This window comes from Labrus mixtus, chromosome 5 (genome assembly GCF_963584025.1).
Source record: "Labrus mixtus chromosome 5, fLabMix1.1, whole genome shotgun sequence".
NCBI classification, from domain to species: Eukaryota; Metazoa; Chordata; class Actinopteri; order Labriformes; family Labridae; genus Labrus; species Labrus mixtus.
In genome coordinates, this window is record NC_083616.1 from 21,200,443 (window position 1) to 21,219,563 (window position 19,121).

The 19,121-nt window shown below is 38.8% G+C and overlaps 1 protein-coding gene across 1 annotated transcript; it reads right to left on the reverse strand.

Annotated features, from left to right (window-relative positions):
- Positions 1-1,424: 1,424 nt before the first annotated feature.
- Positions 1,425-18,660, reverse strand: tars1 (threonyl-tRNA synthetase 1). The gene is made up of 19 exons (XM_061038506.1): positions 18,485-18,660; positions 16,884-16,961; positions 16,184-16,374; positions 15,274-15,397; positions 14,259-14,383; positions 13,350-13,467; positions 13,184-13,248; positions 12,580-12,658; positions 12,206-12,352; positions 11,431-11,529; positions 9,716-9,882; positions 8,833-8,995; positions 7,002-7,139; positions 4,233-4,310; positions 4,042-4,142; positions 3,550-3,654; positions 3,294-3,366; positions 2,224-2,338; positions 1,425-2,097 (listed from the first exon to the last, which is right to left on the reverse strand). The coding sequence occupies exons 1-19, from the start codon at positions 18,542-18,544 to the stop codon at positions 1,949-1,951; spliced, it is 2,175 nt and encodes a 724-aa protein (XP_060894489.1). The 5' UTR covers positions 18,545-18,660; the 3' UTR covers positions 1,425-1,948.
- Positions 18,661-19,121: the final 461 nt, after the last annotated feature.

Sequence of the window (19,121 nt, forward strand, 5' to 3'; positions counted from 1 at the left end):
ATTGATATGACAATAATTGTATAAGAAAAACGAGGGCCAGGTCAGTGTTTGCAAAAATGACTTCACTTTTTTTTAATAGTTCTCACTTTTTTAAGTCATTTACAGCCAGAGAAAATTACACCAGTGCCCCATTAAGGTAAAGATACAGACAAATCTGCACACTTAATTTATTTGGTGCCGAAAGTTTAAATTGGCCAAAATAACCAAGGGCTTCTCACTTGTTTTGATTATGCGCGACCTGTAAAGCAGCCAAAATCAATGTTTTTCTTGGCCTGCAGTCATAGGCCACTTGAAGCCTCTTCTGCAGCTGTGTCAAAATATTTCACTCCAAGTTTAACCTTAGATATATTCCTGCTTAAAGAGAATAACAGACATTCTTGTGTATAAAAAAAAAACAGGTGTTCAAATATCTCCCAATATCCAGCCAGTATATACTTCTACTTATCTTTATTAAGCAAACAGTGACTTAAACGATCAAAGTTAAAGTCACAACACTACCATTTAAATTGTTTGAGGTTTGTTAGTTTTAGACAACAGATAATGAACTCTCACTATTTTCCACAGTACACAGATATACAGCACCCACTAGTGGTTTGAACAGGAATTCAAAACTCTAAGTAGATTTTTGGTGCAGGAATCATCAAAAATGTTAACTGTATTTTAAATTTAAGTGGGCAAAGGATTATTCCAGGTATGGAGAATAATTCATAAGAACAGATGGAGAAAATACAGAGATGTGATCAAAGTTAACGCATTAATAGTAATGAGCACTTTTTTATGTGATGAGCAATGTGAGATTGTAAATGTATTAAGAAGCATTTCATTGTTATTTAAAAAAAAAAATAGAATAACATACTGCTTAATCTTTCAAATATATGGAGAGCAGATGACAGAGTAACAGGAAGAACATTTGCATTACTCCCTGGTGAGGTGGTGCAGTCTGTAGAGGAAATAGGGTCCAGTTCAATAAGCATGTAATAATAGGCATTAGGTGTTTACCCCTCCAGCACATCACTGATTTCCATCCTCGGCGAAGATGCAGGAGTGGAGGAAGATGATAAAAATCCTCTGACTGCAGAACACCTTTATGACTCTCTGCTCTCCAACTCCCTGCAAAAACCTCCATCACTGGCTTTGGAAAAACAAATGTTTCAGGTGTCATGCTTTTCTAAAAATGTCAACTTCTGCCATAAATGTTCAGGAAATCAACTCTTGAAATTTGCTCCAACATGGAAGAAATAGTATTTAAATATGAATGGTCACTGTTAATAGACTCTATACGCATGTATTAAAAAAAACTTGACTTTTCTGATGGGTTTTGTAGTAATGGTTTTAGTTAATGTTGACTCTTGTTTAATGCGCAGATGGGCACACACTTGCTTAGCAACAGCACAGTTCTTGTGTAAAAAACAAACTGACACAGATCAAGAATAGATGGTTTAATTATCAAACTTGTGTACAATTCCCTGAAGAAAGAATGACCGATACAAACTGTTAAGACAGTGTAACAAACCATTTCCCCCCCCCCTTTTTTTAAACCAGTCAACATATACCGGTAGGTGTTTTTTTTTGATGGTTAATATGGTACAATTTGTTCAATGTTTGACATGTTCTGTAAAGCTGTTCAAAGACTTTATCACATTACAGTCCCACATGTGTTTCTGTAGAAGCAGAAGTTAAGAACATTTTAACTTCTGTCTACGAGGACAGGAATCCGAAGACTTGATAAGCATAATAAAATTGATACCGTTAAGAGGCGATGGAAGACACCAGACAAAAAAAAAAACAACCTTGATTAACAATTGTGAAAATGTGATTTCAGTGAGACAGAAAGAAGAGACTAGGCACCAGTAGTTTACCCCTAATCAAAAACGGATGTTTACCACACGTCCCTTTTAAGTTCAAACACTTGAGGTACTGTAGAGCGATAGCACAGGTTTGAGAAAGATCAGAATTCCTCTTCAGCATTTTTACTCCTGGACATCTTGAGGTGTTTCAGACGCTCCATGCACTCCTCCACACTGCGCTCGCCGTGGACTTTGTTATCTCGGGTGCGCACGTTCACAGTGTTGCTGGTCATCTCCTTCTCTCCCACCACTTTGACAAGCAGGATAACATGCAAAGAGATAAATAAAAATCAATATCAAGAGTGACATGGAACAGAAGGTAAAGATTATAACAGACAGAAGAGAGAAGAGAGAAAGAACGTGTGCCTCCACTGACCCAGGATGAAGTTGTACTGCGCCAACTGTGCATTTCTAATCTTTTTGTTCAGAGTGCAGCCGGGGTCGAGATCCACGTCAGCCATGAAGCCGCTGTCATGGAAATCCTGCTTGACCTGCCAGAGAATCAACAGTTAGAGACAGTTAAGGGTATGCATGTGTGAATAAAAGTTAATTCATTTCACATTGTAGAATTACAATGTGCTGAAATGTGTTTTCAAAACTGGCCTTTGATTTCATTTAGTTGGAATGACGACAACATTTCTACAACCATTATCAGCACATCGTCAGACCTACTGTTCTTTATAGTTCATGATATTAAGACTGTACAGATATTTATTTTACAGATGTTTTTGTGCAACAATGATAAAAAAAAAAAAAGGCAACAAGCACCTGCTGTAAGACAATCCAATCAAATGTAAACAAGCTGGATGGCCAAATGCTTTTTAAAGCAAAGAGAAGACAACGCTGAATGATAGAAATGATTTCCTTTGGATTGATTCTAAAAGTCCATTACAATGTGCTGACCCTGTTTCTTATTTCATTTAAACTCATGTTTCTAACTCTGGTAGTGTGAAGAGTTAACCTGTGCTGAACAGAACGCTTGATAACGACATGTAGGATCGTCTGACCCTTTATGTCTGCTGCCCGGCTGGAATTTGCAAAGTTCTTAAGAAATTAGTTTGGTTTGCACACATTTCTCAGGACTAATAGAAGTGATGGTGTGAGCTTTAAAGTTAAGTGGTAATACACAGCGGTGTTCTTTTAGTCCATGCTACGCAGACAGATCGCTTTAATTCTACGCTGCAGATTGGTGTATTTTTATAAAACTATCTAAAATCCAGAGGTTTTTGGTCATGGTAGTTAAAATAAAACATCACTTATACCTAACAGAGCAGCATTACATTACTGAGAGATTTCAGGGATCCAGTCTGTGTGTACCAGTGATAAACAGGCTCCACAGGTTAAACACAGTCAGCTTAGTGCTGTAATTAAATGTGTCTGATAGCTTTAGGGTACCGTTTGTGCTGCCTTGAAGACAAAATATGGAATACAGAGTTCAGTGATTACCTTCTGAGCGTACTCTTCATGGGCCACTCCCACAGGCACGACCATCACTTGGCGAGGAGAGAGCCACAGCGGCCTGAACACACAACAGAGTACATGATGTAAAACCAGAGTATCTCAACACCACACAGAACTTGTTATCTTTTTTTCATTCAATTTATGTTCAACCAGTCAAAAAATAATCAACAGGAAATATGTTCCATGTCCGGTGTCTACTCCTACTTGACAGTCTAAATCCTCTAAGATACATTTTACAAACCATTTGCCTCCGTAGTTCTCGGTCAGAATGGCGAGCATCCTCTCCACTGATCCCAGGATGGCTCTGTGGATGATCACTGGTCGCTTCTTGTCGTCACCATCGTGGCTACAAATCCATTTGAAGGGGGGGAGGAAGCAATGAGCATTACACAGCAAGAGAGTAATCAACAAAAATCTTCTGGAGAAATGTGTATATCCTCATCAGTCAGGAACAACAGATAACTGATTTTACTTTTTTCTGTCCTGATAAAAAAAAAAAAAAAAAGTAAAAACTTTAAATACTCTAAATCCTAGGGGGAAGCTTTAAAACCACGACACCTCACCATCAATGCATATTGTATCACAGAATCTTTCATCACATAAACACCTCCCGCCTCAATATTTTCATAAAATGTACATCTTCAGTACGTTTATTGTACTTCAATATGTTTCATTCTATTAAGCTGATCAGCTGATCTCTGACGTGAATTAGAACAAGCAAGAGAAGAGTTACCTGACAAAGGTGAGGTTAAAGCGGATGGGAAGCTGGAAATCAAGCTGGATTGTGGCACACTGATGGTACCGACCGATGGCGTCCTTTATCTGAATGTCGATCTGCAAACAGTGGGCACAAATGATCAGCCATGGCCCCCCTCCCTGCTGTTTCACTGTTTAAGTACATCATTACTGCGGCGCATGGCTCACCTTTGGTCCATAAAAAGCTCCGTCACCCGGGTTTAGAACCCATTTCTCCCCAAACTCATTCAAGCTGTTCTCCAGTTGCTGTGGAAACAAACAATTACTGCTTGGTTAGAAAATCAAATGCTGACCGACATGCAAGTAAACAGCAATGTGAAGCAAAGCTGTACATCCAGACGTGACATTGTCTTCATCTGGAACTTATCACTGGAGTGAGAAATGTTAACGTCTCAATAATATTTTATGGTTTCTGGTGGGGAGTTAATGAGGTGAGGGGAAACACTCAGCAAGTTCTGTTCCAGTCACTATGCCAAGTTTACAAGTCAGTTATTTGGTATTTATAATTGTCTACCTCTGTGCAAACAAACATTAATCATAAGAACTCAGTGCAGAATTCATGAAATGTTTTCCCAGAGAAAAGTGTCTCCCTCATAGGTCAACAAACAACCTATTATAATTCTCCTCACAATATCAAATGTTGCGCTGCTTGTACAAATATTTTTCTTACTTTGACAACTGTGACTAACTTAGAAATAAATCATCATCATGAACACATGCAGTCAGTAGCAGTAGCCACGTCTCTATACTTAAGTCTCTGAAAGCTTTTTGTCTATCTCCAGAACACAGAGTATTTGAAAATCATGCCCACTGGATTGATTGTAAAGTGACTTGCTTAAAATATTTGTAATCAGTTATGTTCTGCTTCTCGCAGCAGACGGCACACTTTAAAATAAAGATGAAGCTCTGAGGACAGAACCATGATACCACTGCCTGCAGACCAGATAGGGAAATTAAAAGGAGCACTTTACAGTTGATGAAATATCAAAAAGACATAAAGAGAACCAGTAACAAGGATTAAAACCCCGTATCTGCAGAATAATGGCTCACATTTTATCTTCCCTAAAGAGCTGTCATCTCTTTTAAGTATGAATTTGGATACAGTCCCCTGTGGGCAACTGTCTCTGATTAGTTGGAGCTTAGGCCCGAGTATATTTTTCCAGTGGGTGTGAAAAATGAAGCATCTTCTGTTGATTAAACGGAGAATGTGTTTGAAAAACTCTTGAACACTTTGACTCCTTGCAGCCTGCAGTAGATTCATTTGACAGCCTCGCACAAACCCAGAAAAGAGTTAAGTTCTATGTAATAAACGTATGACAAACAATGAGGGGGGCATGACGCATAGACGGGACCAGCAGGGCATTCAAAGAAAAACAAGTACAATCATTTTGTGACACATGTTGAATAAAAACAAGTCGCACTGCTGATGGTTAAAGGCAGAATACGCAATTTTTTGATCCAGCAGATGTCGCCCCTTGAGCACCAGCATGAAACCAAAGAACTCGGGCTGCATTGTTGTGTTAGCATGCTAATGCTAGCTATCTTTATTATGCTCGTATCTTCACACTGAATGTAAATTTACCCGACATGAGCGTGATCTAGAAACGCAGTTAAGCAGTGAGTACAGTATGTTATTCTTCTTTTCTCTAGTCCCTCAATAAATCAACTTTTATATGCGAGGGGAGGAGCCAGCCGGCCGTCCGGGCGATGTAAACAAACTGAAGATAGGACTCGGGGAAAACTCCGAAAGCATCACAGACAGTGGGACTCGGGTGTTACACCCATTGTAGACAGTCATTACTCACAGAGTTATTTTCAGAGGATATATTTGATTTCTGCTATATTTAAGTGTGAAAAATCGCACTAATGGTTTAATTAATTAATGGTAAACTTGAGCTTGTATAGAGCTTTTCTAGTCTTCTGACTACTCAAAGTGCTTTAACACGGCAGGTCACAACTACCCATTAACTGTATCTACAGACACACACACTGTTACAATAAAAGGTTACCATGGCATGCCCATTCACTGATGGCAGAGATTACTACGTAGAGTGACCATCAGGAGTCACATGCCGACGAAGCAGCAGGAGCAATTCGAGGTTAAGTGTCTCGCCCTGGGGATCGAACCCCCAACCTCTGAGAGACGACTGACTTTACCGACTGAGCCACAGACGCCCCCTGATGAAACAGTAGTTACAGTAAACATACCTCTCAGTCAGATCAAGAGGGGAACACATGTGACGTGAACACTAACCTCACTCTGCTGTGAGACTCAACGCATGCTAACAGACCATTTTTCATCCATCTGTGTATTGCCCGTGAAACACTTGTCCGACTGATTAACAACCTGTATGTTTTACACACTATGCTACCAATAAAGCAGTACTGTATACATGTGACATTGTTATTCAACAAGCGTCGTTTAGTGTTGATTTCAAAGATTCATCTCTCAGACTTGAGACTGTCTCAAGAAGGGACCTCACTGTGTTTCACCGAGCAGTAAAGACGTATTGTCATTTAGATTTACTCCCTCACTCTTGTAATTACTGTTTGAGCTGTGCTAAAACATAACCTGCCCTCTCCCAGACCCATCCTGAAGCTGAACCTGAGATATAAAATATAGAGTTGTTTCCACAGAGCGAATTTGATTTGACAGCAAAGGTAGACAGTGATGGCACTGATGTAGATTCTCTAGAGACGAGCAAACATTTTCTGAGCTGACAGCAGTTCTGCGGGATGAAAAATGTATTCATTAAAATATAAATGTTCTCTGTGTCTACAAAAATCACACTCCTCCTTTACTGTCTGTGAAGCAGCGCAAGAATTTTCCATCTGATAATTTCTCCAATCAGCCATTGATTCTCCGGTGAGACTGTGCGAGATTGCTGTTCACATGTTCAACCACAGGACTGAAACAAAGACACTCATCGTGATTACCTTTTCTGCCTGGTCCCAGATCTCCGGGTCCCCCAGGAACTTCTCCGGTCTTGTGGAGAGGTTGAGTTTGAAAGTGAAGCCAAAGACGTCATACACAGTCCGCAGGAAGTCCAGACAGCCCTTAATCTCCTCTTCAATCTGGGGGTCAGAACAAATTGTAATTGAAATTTCATCATCCTTCAGGGGCACAGCGGCAGACAGGCAAGTGTAATTGCTGCTGTATGACTGATTTCATCTTTGTATTGGCCTATTAACAGAGAATGAAATGATGATGTAATCAGAGGAAATTAGAAGAAGTGCTCAGTTTAATGGAGATTATATATCATGATTGAATACTTCCACTAGCTATAGCTGTGAAATTCATTGCAACCGTGGGTCTTTTTAATTTTGAAGTCCTAGTAGGGCAATCATGTGAGCTTAATATGAAAAATGTGTGATAGAACAGAACCGAATGCAAAACACTGAGAGGGGAAAAGTTGAAAAGAATTGCCTCTTTGTTAGTGGAGAAAGTCCCACCATATCCTAAAAATGAGCTGCCATCAGTTCAACATAATGGCAAGTATGAGATTGTGAATGTGTGCAGTTAACCGTGTGAAAGATGAAACGTCGTCATCCTCAATAGACTGCACCAGAATTACTAGTCAGTTAAACTAATGATGTATGATTTTGGTTGGAATAATTGCCACTTACTCTCTCTTAGTATTTTCATTGAAATGTACCTAGAAATGAGTTGCTAGGAACATCCCTGATATGAGATAAGAATATTTCCTCTGCGGGGCTTTAAGTTTGCTTTAATTTGGTAAATCACACAAACAAAACATGAACAGTTCAGCTGCTGCAGGCAAAGGGAAAAATCAGACGTGAGATAATTTGTGCACAAAGTGCAATCAAATAATTAACCATCCAATCCACTGCCATTACTGATAAACAGAAAACACAATCAGGGGGGGATCCTGGCTGCAGGTTGCAGTGCTTCTACATCTGAACAAAGTAATTAAGGAATCTATTCAGTCGTCCAAAATCCTGTTGGTGTGCATTGATATTGGCACAACCCTCTCTGCTTAAAGGACTTAACATGCAAGTTGTTTCAGCAAGCTGCAGAGAGCCTGATGAGTCGTCAAACTTCATCAAGCTGAGAATGAGACATTACATTACCTGAATTTATTCTGTCACCGATGCAAGACAGATAGTGGAAGGAGCCCACTTTTTCAGTATCTTTAGTACATCAAACAAACACAATGGCAAAGTGGAAACATTCCTCACAGTTGCTCCAGGAGAAAGACGATGGTGGGATGAATGAAGGGGACCTTTTCAACTTCTGCACTAATTTAACATCACGCTGTTAACAATTACAGCCTCGTGGTTGGCAGATTTGTTAAATTATCTAAATCAATGCAGCAGAAACAGAGTTATATTTTTTTTCCACGTGCAATTTTCTTCCGTGTCCAAACCCTGAGGCTTATATTTCTTCTTGACACAGTTGAGAGCAGTTCATGCTCAGATGCGGGTGCCTACTGAAGCCCTGAGCTGCTAGCCTCCTGCAGATTGGGCTACAGAGCTCTGTCAAGTAAGCTCACCTCTTTCTAACTCCAAACTGCCACATTATTTTCCACGTAAAAAGAAGCTCTTTTTCAGCCCCAATTAATGCTGCCTCAAGTGACATCACTCGAGACAATTTATCACACTAGGGCTGCCTCCTCTACATACCCACTCATACCATAATATATATACTTTAATGTGTACAGTTGGTCAGCTCATCAGACTTTAATGCCTTCAAATGTTGTTTCTGTAAACTTGGCGGAGCAATGTCCATGCATCAGTGTGGACTCACCTGGTCCATGGTGCAGAAGATGTGAGCATCATCCTGCTGGAAGCGGCGGACCCGTGTGAGACCTGTGAGGGCTCCTGACAGCTCGTTCCTGTGCAGGACACCAAAGTCGGCCATGCGAAGTGGCAACTCTCTCCAGGAGCGTGGTCGGTGGTCGAACATCAAGCTGAAGACGAACAAGGTGGAGGAGCAAAGTGTGTTACACAACACAAACACAAATGTTCTAACTTGACTTCTCACAATACCTAAAGAAAAATGTTCTACTGCTTCAATCCTACAATGAAAGACAATCAATATTTGATTTAACCGACATCCAGCACTGTGACAAAATGTGTTTGCAAGCTTATTTTCCATTTCAGTGCCATCTCCAGAGGGGTTGCCCTTGAGGAGAGCACATAGATCGCAGCAGATAAAAGATTTGACGACAAAGAGCTGCAGTCTGGTTCTTTGCACTGCAATGCAGCATTCGGCGGTAAACTGAAGTGGGTCATTCAACTACAGAAAACATGGCATGAGCATCAGCCTGTTACAAGAAGAGCAGAACTGGGGGACTGAAGGATAAAGCTATTTCACAAAGAGTGAGTCAACTGCTGTTAACAGAACCCATGTGAAAACAATACAACTGTGATAGTGTTAAAACGTGACTTAATGGTGGACTCAGACAAACTGAGGGGTTTTTTTTTATGTCAGATGAAGAGTTTAGATTAAATAGTTCTGCCTCCAAACAAACACTGTTGTTTCTCTAATTACTTAAACTAAAATGATTTCACACTCGACTTGACACACAGTGTGTTATTCTTTACACTCTCTCTTCATTCCTCTTTTTTTAATCCAGTTGTTTGCTGAAGATAGATTGCTTTACTGGATTGAAGAAAAGAAGCCTCACCAGTGTCCCGGGCAGTTCATGGGTTTGAGGGCGAAGGTCTCCTTCTCCACCTCGAAGGAGAACATGTTCTCGCTGTAATGCTGCCAGTGGCCCGAGGTCTGCCAAAGCTTACTGTTGAAGATGTTTGGCGTCACCACCTCCTGGAAACCCCTCTTCCTGTACTCGCTCTGCCAGAAGAACAAGGTGTCCACAACTTAGATGATTACAAAACTGTTCAGGGCAAAAGGCCTCATAATGCTTTGTAAACATCGCAACTACAAAACCACTGGCACTCGGATAAATAATGCAAATCGTTTAAAAACATGCATGACACTGCAAGCAAAGTTATGGATTTGAAAAAAGGGAAATCATCTCTCAGAATGTTAATCCTGCTGCAGATTAAAATACTAGTTTGTAGTCACATTGTGTTGGCTGTTTGGAAGAGAAAGGCTGTCATTTTTTGATGTTTTACTTAAAACTGAGACTCTGTTATGTGATGTATTGGTTTATGAACTGGATCATATGTAAACAGTTTGGAAGCAATGAACTAAGATGAAGTGGATTACTTGTGTTTGTATTCAACTACAACTTTATTTGTCTCTGAAGGGCCATTGGTTTTGTGGCAAGGCAGCACAAGACAGTAAAAAGACAAAAGTACAAAAATATTGAAAAAATAATTCATAAATGAAGATGTTTTGGTGCTCTTGAATGAAACATTGAGCATTAGGAATATAAAGGTTGTCAATTGGTGTATTGCACCTTGTGTTGTGGGCGCTGTGTTGGTTGTATTTGACCTCTTGGAGTATGTTGTTATTTTGGGGTTGCCATGTTAATGGTGCTGTTGTGAAGTTGACCAAATGACATGCTGGAACATTTGATTGGCTCTCAGGTAATGTGTCAGAATGATTCCATGTGGGATGGTGCTTATAAATCACCTGACAGGAAAATAAAAATATGCATTGACTCATTCTGCACCTTGGGCGGGCCAGTTATGTCTGTTTTAAAGTTCAAAAGGAAAATCTAATTGTAATAAAATAATTAAAAGTATTGTGTTTCTTGTACAGGCAGACCTATTTTATAAGAACACAAAATGACTCAAAACTTCCTCATTCAAAAATCTATTTCATCTTTTTTTAAAAGAACATTTGCTTCCTATGTGCTCCACAATGTGACAGGGCAGGAGAGCATTCTTCAATGCTGTCAATCATGTCTGTTTGTTACATTTTAATTTATTCCAAATAATTGGCAACCAAAGAAAAAAGCTATTTTTAAATTCATGAACAGGTTTGTGTTCAAGGGAAGGGCACATTCTTGTCCATCCTGGCCAGAATAAAGAGTTATTTTTATTGAGAGGACATTCATTGGATTTATTTACAGCATTAATGTTTTGGGTGGAGAAGGAATAAATATGAGTTTGGTATTTATTGTTTAATAAAGAAAGCCCTGTCACGTGTAAGACCTGATTCGTTAGCCTTTAATTATCACATTCAAGAATCCAATCATCAACATAAATCAGCACCTTTCTTACTTCTTCGTGTTGAAGAAAAATGAAACGTTATTTACATCTATACATTTATTTAAATTAGCATCAACCTTAGCAAAGGTCAATTACTTCCCCACCTGTCTCCACTCTTATTTAGACTCTCTGACTCATACCCTCTGTCTTTCTTCTGTGTCAGATTTACAGTGAGGTCACAGCATTCACACTCACTCCACTTCTGACACCTTTCACTTACTCTGATGAACTCCACCAGGGTGTTGTAGAGGAAAGCGCCCTTAGGCAGGAAGAAGCAGCTGCCAGGACTCAAGTCATGGAAGAAGAAAAGGTCCTGCTCCTGAAGCAACACAAAGAAAAGAAAAAGAAAGGTTTGTTATTGTGATAGAAATTTACTATGTTCCTATAATAAGCATTATTACTGTGTTGAGCTGTTTTCCCACACACGTTACTGTACTAAATTAATCAAAGACTGAACACACACACACACACACACACACCCTGTCTGACACAACAACTCCTTTTCAACAGTACACTAACACATTATTAGACTTCTTATAGATCTTAATGAATGCTGCTTAATCTCACAGGGGAATTTTGTCCCCAAGAGCTAAAAATGAATACAAAAAAGACGCTGTTTATGTTTCTTTTAACATGCCATTCTCAATTTTCTTTCAGGATTTAAACACAGATTCATTTTCTTGAAACACTCAGCGACATTTTCTTAACGACTGTTCCCCTTAAGTAAAATATTTTTTACACTTTTTAGTAAGTAGGTTTGATTTAGGGAAATCAGATCCACATCAAATGCAAACCTGGCTCCTACCTTTAACAAGTATTCTACCTGTACTTCGTAACATATTTGTTTGGAATACTATACAGTAATATCATAGATGTGTGAAATATATAGACAAATACCAAAGAACCATTGGCATCCAAGAATAAAACCAGTAGAAAACCATTTAAAAAAGACTGAGACTGGGAACTCTGAGCCAATCAGCAGCTTCACTTCTTACCCTGCCCAGTTTGCGGTGGTCTCTGTTCTTGGCCTCCTCCTGAAACTTCTCCCACTCTTTGAGCATCTTAGGGTCAGGGAAGGAGATTCCATAGATCCTCTGAAGGGTTTCCATGTCTGCTTTTCCCTCCCAGTATGTGGACGAATTCTGGAACACCAGAAAATAAGTTATGTTAGCTTCCCACTGCTTCAAACTCCTTGAGTGTAAACCACAAAGTAACTGTACTCTAACAATGGTACAAATGTTAGTGACACACATTCAGGGAAAAGTCTACAATCCTTTAAATAAATCTGGTTTAATCAACAATAAATCCATGTATACAGCATCAACTGGTGTCTGGTACACAATAAACCACTGAATACAAACAGGCTCACCTTGTGGATTTTAAGTGCCTTGATTTTCCCAGTATGTCTCACATGGGGTCCCCGACACAGGTCGATTAAGGGTCCACATCTGAAATGCAGAATATAGTTGAGTGTTCAATTTATTTTAAAAGCTGAGAAGGATAACCAGTCGGGTTGTGTTTACAAACAGGCTTTATGTTTGTCATGACTATCAGATCTATTCAAGGAGAACAACCAAGATTAGACCCGAGCCTAACGTTTTCTACAGCTGACACTAAAGTTTAAAACTAAAGAAATGTATTATTTAATTATTAAAGAAAATGTATAATTTTCTTTTGAAAAAGCACAGAACTGTAGTTTTTGCAGAATGTTGTCCAAAACAAGTGAGTCGTGAATGTGTAGGTGGTGTTTGTTTTTCTTTTGCGATTTTGGTATCTGAGAGTTTAAGGGAGGACAATTGAGAAGGTGTGGTTCATAATGACGAAGAACATTTATTTCTTCACAGGAACAAGTTAAGATATCAGGTTTAGGCAACACAGAAATCCCCTCAGTCAGAAAAATGATCCATTCTTTGTGTTGGACTTGGAATAGGACATGTTAATTCTCCAAATATTACAGTACATCATGTACTCACCTGTAAACAGTTGTAGTGGGAGTGGTGACTTTCTCATTAAGGATGCGACACTTGAACGTGTTGTACTGTCGAGGAGAAGAAGAGTTTTTTTTTTTTTTTTTTTTTTAGAGTTTTGTTTCCTCTGAATCAGTCCTCTTTATTTGTATACATTTGTGTTTTCACATACCTTGAACATTTCCAACAGAGTTTCCTTCTTTATCTCCAGCCTCTCGAATGGCTGCTTCTCCTTGATGATTTTCTTGCACAAGGTCTCCAGACATGGGAAGTCATTGCTCGATACGCCCCTGTCAAAAAAAACAAAAAACATTATAAGATGAAAGTGAAATAAAGGTCTTATGAAGTCCTACATTGATACTCAAACTGCTTTACATGCTTCAGTCTGTGTGTGTTTTAGAGGGCATCGTGGATGTGACGAGGCATGAAGCCATGCAAACAGACTTTTTGTTTGCGAGTGTAGTTCTCCGACTACCACAAACTGCAACCTCTGCCAAGCATGGGCAAATAGTTGAAAGTCCTTGGCTTTTGGGTGTGAGCAATGTCAAAAAATATCCTCGCAAAGAAAAAAAAAAAAAACTGTCTCCAAGAATGCCATTAGCATAAAATGACTTCATTAAGGGGGTTGTAGAATTAATTAGACAACAGTCCTCATGCTCTCCCGCTGCCAGAAGCCGGGCGAAATGCATCTGTTTCAGGGAAAGGTCAAATGAAAAAGTTGTTGACGATGAAGAGGTATTCAAATTTCTGAGGGTGTCTCAAAGCACTTCCTCTCTTCCTCACTAAACTTATCTCCAAATCAGTGGTTTTTTTTTTTAATTTTATGATTTGCTATAAGGCTTCAAATTCTGTGGGCTGATATATGAACATGTCACTTTAAATCCACACCCGAGCAAAATCCAGTTTGACAGCGTTAGTGTCATCACACTCCACCTGTTTTGTGTTTGCGATCTGTCTAAGACAATGAACCAGACCGGCAGCCGCTAAGCTCTGAAGCAAATATCAAAATAACACTGAGAGATGACTAACACGACTAATTATAAAAAAAAACAAATGTGAACCCGAAGCCTGTGCGACTCACTCGTTGTTCTCCAGGAACATGTCATAGTAGAAGCCATTCTCGATGGGGGGACCGTAGCAGAGGCAGCCTCCATACACTTTCTCCATGGCTTCACCCAGGATATGGGCGCTGGAGTGCCAGTAAACCTAAAAAAAAAAAAAAAATGAGACGAAGTATGACTGCACTGGAGAGAGTGTTGAACTTCATGTTTGTGCTGATGAAACATTCCTTTCTTCAAGATGTGAAATGTTCCACAAAACCTGCTGACAACTGCTAGCATAAAGAGCAAATCGGCTGAGACAGAGAAACCTCTCTGAAGTACTTAAAAACGTGTCATGAAAAATGGCTCTTCTTCCGGTGAAATATTCAGCACCTTGTGCAAGACAATGAAGATGAAATTGGGGCTTTTATTTTCAGAGCGAGTCTCGTTATTCACTCACGACACCGGTTGCTGCCACTTTTATGAGAGGACGTGATAGCAGCAGTATTTTGTTTTACACCGTCACGTCGCCTCTTTATGTCTTTGTGGATTGGGCATTTGATGAATAGAGTTCTGAGGTTTAGCATTGATTGTTAACCTTTCATTCATCACTTTAACCTTGAATACTGGCTTTAACCGGCCCTTGCTTCACGTCTATAGGATTGAACAATCTGTGCCCACTACTGTTACCAGTAAGCAACATGTATCCATACATTTGAATACTCCACTGTAGTTCAGTGTTGAAAAACCTGAAGAGCTGTTCACAGTGTTGCTCTATGTCTGAATATATTAAATAAATCAGAGTTTAGGTAAATACCACCAGAGAAAATTGTTTAAATAAAGTCAGTGACATTGCTAGCACAACAGAACTCCTTGAATGGGCTTTTTCATATTTACTTAAATACATTGGCAGATGAGTTTAGTATATGATGCTCAAAAATCAGAAACCTCAGCATAAGGAAGGACGTGTTCAAGCTTTACTAAACTACACTGCAGTCTTTTCTCATTATCCATATGTGATGTAACATAAGCAGACGAGGGATGAGGTGAACTTACTGCTTGAGCCTCCTCATCATCAAACTTGAGCAACTGCAGGCTGCAGTCATCCTCCAAAGGTCTGTCTAGGTCCCACACAGCGTTGTTCACTTTAGCAATCACTGTGTTGTCAGCAAGGCCTTGACTAGAAATGACATGGAAAAACAGTCCATATCAAATTCATGTACAGAAATACAGCCTCGGCACCAAGAGGTAAAATATAAAATCCTGTGGCACACCTTCAAGTAAATTATTGAAACCACTTGGTCTTGCTCTGTTGTAAGTTTTTTGTATTTGTATGCAATCTGGGTTAGCTTGTCAGTCATATAACAGATGTAGATCAGCTGGTCTTACAAGGTGTATGTTTATCTACTGTGTAACATACTGCACCTTGGGAGGATACAGAGGAATGCTGTAATTTCTAAAATACTCTTTGACTGTCTTGGTCACCAAAAAATAAAATGGCTTGTGTGCCACAAAAGGTTAAACCACCAGTAATAGACATGTATGTGCTAACTGCATCAAAACAATGTACTAAGGTGGGGCTGTGGTTGGTGCATTGTGGTTTAAAACATGTCGTAAAATGTCTTACTGTGTTTAGTTTTCAGTCTTTTCAGTAATCGCAAAGTGTGCGAGTATGCAGATCATTCTCAAACGTCTCAATTTCTTTTCAACTAATGAGTTTTTGGGGGTCATATTTTCTAAGGTAAGCAGGAGTCATTTTCAGTTACTGTTCTCATAATGATGGAGTTGTGCAGCCTTTTGAAACTCGAACAGTAATTACTGGCTGTCAGAATAAATTTGACAGCTAGTCTTTGGAAATTAAATTCCCGAAGGCACCTTCAGGGTTTTTCATTTTTCTACACAAAAATGAAAGCTACTTGTCCCTTTAAATAAGTCTCAATTGCAGCCATTCAACCACCGCTCTTACCTGATACCACAGGCCACTTGGTACGGTGTGGTCTTCCAAGACTCGGCATCCACTACCTTTCCATCAGGCAGGGTCACCTTGATGGCTCGGCTGTTCTTCGCAGCCCTCTCTGCCATCAGGGCTTCATGCTCAGCTTTGAGCTTCGTGTACAAGGTAAGACGCTCGTCAATGTACTGAGGTTGGGGCGATAGCTGAAAAGCAACAAATGAAATGAGTAAATGAAGGGTTTGTTTATAGAAGTGGTTCCATATTTTGTTTCTTTGAGGTCCTTTGCTGAACTAAAAGTGTGATACCTTGAAAAAAAAAAAAAAAAGGACCATAAGTCAACATTTTAAGAGGATTGTTCCAAATGACTTTTTTTGTGCGTCAACAATTCTCTCAACAAACATGATTTCATATTGCAGATATACTTTCTGCTTTGTGATTAGATGCATCCATTCTATTTTATAGGATTCATTCATTGCACTTGGACACTGATGCTATTTCAGGAGGTCAAAATGTTTGACTCAAATATAATCTTTTTATGAACCACAACATCCATTATGCTGATGAGAGGGCTGCTTTCAAATATGTAACATGCAATTAGACCAACAAATTATTTTCAAGGCACACCCTGATTCAAGTCCTTGTCAAACACGACATTGTTGTGATGTCTATATAGACACCTACATACTTTCTGACAGTTCATTAAGCAACTCACCTCAGCCCTGCCTCCAGAGTCCACAGCTGCATTTTTAGCCTTCTTCTTTCCTCCATCTTTACTGCTTTCGGATTTCCCCTGTTTTGAAAATCCATGCAATAGGTTAAGATAAGATAAGACAAGATAATCCTTTATTTATCCCACAATGGGGAAATTTACATTGTTACAGCAGCAAAGAGCAACGATTGCAGACAAAATATTAATGACTGATGATGATTGTTAATGACCTTTGCTTAACAGGAAGTTGATTTTAACAAAACAAGATTAGTGTGGAGCTAACAAGTTCTGAGAGAAGTCGACAAGAAACTAACCAATTAATTTCTACACAAATTGGAGTAGTTCACAGCTGACACTACAAAGTATTTTATTTAACAACAATAATATACACAGGACATTATGCTCAATGATTCATACAAAGTTCAAACACATTGATATTTAAAACATCTTTATGTTTTGGTAGTCATCATGTCTTTGGCACACAATATAAGTAAGATGACTGAAGACCTTTCACAAAAAAAAGTGCCAGTTTTCATGAGATCCAGTGACAACTCCGCTGTCACAAGGACAGATACAGGAAATCTTTCTTACCGAAGGCCATAACTCTGTACAACAGCTCACCTCATGCGAGCAGAGAACTGTCATCATGATAATATCTGTGTCTCCATACTGTCATCTGTTCTGCACATGTTTAAATTGACTAATTATCCCTGCACTCATGTTCACTTCATTTGGCTGTCTACTCGCCGTTATATTGTATAGTTTCTGCTTATTATATGTCTGCACTCATGCACTTTAACTTATGTCAATACTGTCCATCTAATACTCTGTTTTTGCACATTTACATTCAATCTTTCATATTTAATTTACAACTCTGTTTTTGCACATTTACGACTCTGTTTTTGCACATTTACACTTAATCTTCCATATTTAATCTTCCTATTTAAGACTAGTAATGCTTAGTTAAATCCTGGTTGTATATATTCACATTCTTATTTTTTATATTTTTAGTACTTATTTACTTTGTAGTTAATATTATATTATGTTTAGATTTGCTAACATTGTGTTTTTTACTCATATTGTGTGTTTGGATAACCTGCTGCTGTAACGCCACAATTTCCCAGTTTGGGATCAATAAAGTCATTATATTATATTATAACTTCAGAGTGGATCTTATATGAAACAAAAACTATTTGTCAATCTGAAGAACACCGATTTGTAAAGAGAAAATAACGTAGTCATTCAAGCTCCCTCAAAATCGTCTACATTTCTGTTGCACAACTTTTAATCGGTCGAAACTTTAATTGTCAAAGTTTTGGATGAAGTTTGGCATCAAGCTCTTTCCGTAGTCCTGTCTTAGTCCAACATTAGCAAAATAACCTTGTTTAATTGATCTAAGGCATAAAAGACTACCTTGAAAGAAAGAAAAATGAAACAAATCATATTGTATCATTGACAGAAGTATTAAACTAAACGCTGATATAAGGCTACTCGTCAACTTTAGCACCGCATTGAATGACAGCATGAATCTGACTACAGGCTAGGCTACCTGCTAACAAATGCTGATGTGTCTTAAATAGGAAGTTATGAGATCCAAGTATCACCTTCTTCCCTTCGTTCACTTGCATTTCGCTCATCTTCTCCACGACAGTCTGGTCAGCCATAACAAGTGAAAGGCTACCTCTCTTTTAAAAGAAAAAGATAAAACAGTCCGGCTAACATGTATAGACAGCAGGCAGTCAGGATGCCGGGTGAGGGCTGATGACGCTTCCCGGATGTTACATTTCTGATGCAACATTGGGATAGTGCTTAGTGGGCGGAGTTTAGTATTATGATACCAATGTAATGAATGAATAATGAATCTACCCAGTTATTAGGGTCTCTCAATATTATTTTTTTAATTTCTTTTTTTATTATTTTATGTGTAGGCTAAAACAAAAGATTTAACTGAAGGCAAGACTGAATTCTTCCAAAAGATGCCAGTTGAACAAAAAACAGCCTATTTATTCAGTGTCCTGTATAATACAAACAAATTAATATTATGAGATGTTTTTAATGTTAAATTCATGTAGTTCATCCTGCAAATTTTATTCATTTTCAAAATCGTATAATTCCACACTACCTTGAATTGGCCCAAGTTTTGTTACAATATAGATATAACATTATTTGATCATATAACAAAAGGAAAGGTGCCACATTGAATGAAAAGAAAACAGCCAAACAAGTTTTTTTTGTTTTACA